The sequence below is a fragment of the Frankliniella occidentalis genome, unplaced genomic scaffold, assembly GCF_000697945.3.
Source record: "Frankliniella occidentalis isolate FOCC.00 unplaced genomic scaffold, Focc_3.1 Scaffold61, whole genome shotgun sequence".
NCBI lineage: Eukaryota > Metazoa > Arthropoda > Insecta > Thysanoptera > Thripidae > Frankliniella > Frankliniella occidentalis.
In genome coordinates this window covers 892,522-896,124 of record NW_026267191.1, presented here as the reverse complement: position 1 = coordinate 896,124, position 3,603 = coordinate 892,522, and the positions used below count along the sequence as shown (strand labels likewise).

Genomic DNA, 3,603 nt, shown 5'->3' with positions numbered 1-3,603 from the left:
CGCCCCGAGGGCCGGTATGGTCATGTGGTCAGGGTGCGGGGTGGGGCGGGGCGCTGCTCGCGGGTGGGCGCGATGATGCAGGACGCAGGGTCGCGACCGGCAGGTGGCTTGCTTGCCCCCCGCGCGGCCAGCACCAGGACGGCCACGGCGGGGAGGTCAAGGCCCGCCCGCGCGCATCCACAGCACTATAGCCGGCGGGCGGCGGCGTCGGCCGCGGTCAGCCCGTGAAGTCTGTGAGTGGACCAGTATCAGGCCGGCCCGAGAGTGAGAGGCGGCCCCGGCCGTCCATGTCCGCAGTGCCCTCGTCGCCGAGCCCGAGTCCGCCATGACCAAGTGCGTGCTGCTGCTGGGTCTACTCGCCCTCGCGGGTGCGTCGTGGTTGTGTTCGCCCCCCCCCCCTCCCCCTCGGTCCAGTCCACCCTCGTTGAGATGCATACGTCACCCTTCTTGTGAAGCATAATTTGGTTTTTAAAAATGTGTCACGCAAGTGGCCCGCCCGAGGGGCCCACATCTCAAAAATTTCGTGTTCTGTGAATACATTCAAAAGTTGATATACTCGTGAATATTCAGCGAATACACGTGAAGTGAATATCAACTGCCTACCAGTGAATACTAATTTTTTTGCTTGAACCCGTGAACAACCGAAGAAGTCGTGGACCCCCCGCGGCCCGCCTCGCTCGACCCATTGAGAGCCGGGCAGCCCATATGCGGGAGCTCGGCTCGGAGCTCGGCCTGCACTTCCGCTTCTCAAAGCCCCTCTCCGCCCACAGGCCTGCCGTTGCCTTCGCGGGGGGAGGTGCTCCCAGAGAGCCCCCCGCAGTCCCTGGACGCCGAGGAGCCGGCGGAGGCCACGACCGCCGCCGCCGCCGGCCAGGACCTCGTCGTGCTGGACGCCAACAGCCCCGCGGCCACGGCCAAGGCGCAGAAGCTGTCGGAGCAGGTGCACAACATCCTGGAGCACTTCAAGCAGCCCGACCCCAAGGGCTTCCCCGGCACCCAGGTCCCGGACCCGATGCAGGTGCCGCCCATGAGCTATCCGTTCGCGGGCGCCACCATGGACTTTAGCAACGTGATGCTTCACGGCCTGAGCGAGTTCCGCTTCCACGAGGCCAGCATCAACGTGACCACCATGCAGGTAAGAAGTCTCAAGTCTCGGTGTCGACTCTCTTCCGAATAAGATGTGGCGCGGTTTGCTCGGTTTTGTCAATAATATATAGCGTCTTTACATGAGAAGGGTGTTTCACCTTTTGCTAGTTTTTGACCTGATTTTGTTCGCGAAGGGCAAGGCGACGGCGCGCATCGAGTCGGCGCTCATCCTGGGCAACTACACGATGTGCACGTGGTTCAGCTGCTCGTCGGGCGGCTTCACCGTCACGCTCGGCGGCGTGCTCGTGACCGCGGTGGCGGGCCTGGAGGTGGGCCCGCGCGGCCGGCTGCGCGCCGAGGAGTTCGGCATGGACGTCACCTTCGACCACATCGCCATGGACTTCAAGAACCTGGGCTTCATGATGTCCTTGTTCCAGGTGACCCGAGTGTACGAATAGGCGCACACCAGCAGTGTATGAGCGAAGTCATTCACAACTGTTTGTAACTTTTCGTTTCGCGCGCGCGCTTTTCCGCATTGCAAAGTGTCCCCTCCCCCTCTCCGATCCCTTATCGCTGTGACGCTCCTCGTGTTGATGTCGTCCGTAGTGCACTGCGACTGACTACATTCAAGAGATCAATAGATAGTGTCAAGTATTAGGCAGTAATAAATGGAAGACTATTTTTAAAATCTTTTTCTGATAACAATTTTTCACCGTTTATTTTTTAAATCCATTCCATTTTACAAATGTACTTTTTTCCCTGAAAATTACATATTTTCTTTTAATTCTTTCCGTTCTTTGCGCAGAGCATCATCAACAAGGTCGGCTCCTTCCTCTTCGACAACATCAAGCCCTTCATCCTGTCCTCGCTCAACACGCAGATCCGCGCCGAGCTGGACCAGCAGGTGGCGGCCGTGAACGTCGGCTTCCCCAGCTCCCTCGCGCCCGTCGACATGATGGTGGCCGACGCCAGGCACACGGTGCGCAGCATGGGCCTCGACCCGTACCGCCTGCCGGACGTCACCAAGAAGGTGAGTGGCGTCGTCAGTCACCAGAGTGTCGCCCGGGAGCTCTTAGCACTTAGCGCTGGAGTGGGGGGTCCTCCCTCCACCCTCTCACCTCGTCACCGCGCCGGCGACACTCCGACCAAGTGCCTAGTTCCGCGCGCAACAGATGACTCGCGTCGCGTCCCCACGGCGCCGCGAGAGCGTTTGCCGCTCCAGATGAGCACTCTCTGGGGCTGAAGAGCTTCTCACATCACTCTCACGAGAAAGAGAGAGAGGGAAAAAAAGACAAAACCCGCGACGAGAATGATTACTGAACAACTTGTGGGCAGCTATACAATATGTGCAAAGGTGCTGACAATAATGTTGTCCTCCTCCAGGTCGGCCCCGTGGAGGCCTCCGTCACCAGCCTGCACGCCCGGGGGCTGTCCTCCTTCTACCGCAAGGGCGACGTGGCGCTGTGGATGCGCGAGCACGTGCTGCACGCCGTGGCGCACATCGCCACCAAGCGGCTGACGGGCACGTGCAAGTGGGCGCTGAGCCTCCCGGACGCCCCCGCCCTCCTGCGGCCCCTCACGCAACGCACCGGCGACGCCTCCTTCACCGTCGAGTACCTCGAGGTGAGAACCTTGTTCACCACCACACATCACATGTATGTCTATCTCTGTCTATCGGAAGAGGTCGTTAAACTCGTTCCGACGTCGCGCAGGTGCGGATGGTGTTCAACCAGAGCCTCGACACGCGTCGCCACCCTTACCTGGAGGAGCTCGACCTCACCCTGGGCTCCATGCAGCTCGTGTCCCGGGGCGACGCCGGCAAGCTCAACGCGTTCACCGAGTTCGGCGCCAACGTGCTGCCCAACCTGCTCCGCTACCAGATCGTCGACGCCCTTGAGGCGCCCATCGCGCAGCGGATCCAGGAGGTGCTGGACCAGGTCAACGTGGAGGAGCTCATCAACGAAAAGTTCGACGACATCGACGGCATCCTGGCCAAGGCCGGGGTGACGACGCTGGTGCCGGGCGTCGGGACGACCCCGGGGCCGGCGGCGTAGACTGCAGACGACGAGGCCACACTGTACAGATCACAATCATATTTATTATTGCTCTCTGAAACACCATGTTTTCTGTGACCTTGACGGCGTATTACTCCCCCATTACATATTTACGCTTCACGCACATTGCAGCGCTGTTGAAATTGAAATAATTTTTATTTTATACTACAAACAAAAGGGATAAAAAGCCCCACTGCAGTAAGCAGTCTGCTTTCTCGACAGATTATTGTCTCTCACAGATTTGTTAGACAAATAGTATTAAATAAAGAGCGGGCCATGTACTACCGAACCACACGGCGGCTACAAGCTGGCCCCTTCTCCAACGGCTCACAAGGGAACCCCGCCAAGTGTAAATTCCCGATTTTCATTCTACTTTGGGAAATTGTTGGTCTAAATATGTCATCGAAGGACACATCAAAGATTTTTGCTTAAATTCATATTTAGGGGTCATTTTGGGTATTTG

The 3,603-nt window shown here is 58.5% G+C and overlaps 1 protein-coding gene across 2 annotated transcripts; it reads left to right on the top strand.

Moving 5' to 3' along the window:
- The first annotated feature begins 161 nt into the window (after positions 1–161).
- LOC113212659 (uncharacterized) lies at positions 162–3,201 on the top strand. 2 transcript variants are annotated; one of them, XM_026431456.2, is made up of 6 exons: positions 162–368; positions 771–1,135; positions 1,281–1,523; positions 1,892–2,116; positions 2,470–2,709; positions 2,799–3,201. In XM_026431456.2, the coding sequence occupies exons 1-6, from the start codon at positions 326–328 to the stop codon at positions 3,138–3,140; spliced, it is 1,458 nt and encodes a 485-aa protein (XP_026287241.1). In that variant the 5' UTR covers positions 162–325; the 3' UTR covers positions 3,141–3,201. The 2 variants fall into 2 exon arrangements, with proteins under 2 accessions (XP_026287241.1, XP_052123881.1); XM_052267921.1 differs by having other exon boundaries at positions 166–333.
- The last annotated feature ends 402 nt before the right edge of the window (positions 3,202–3,603 follow it).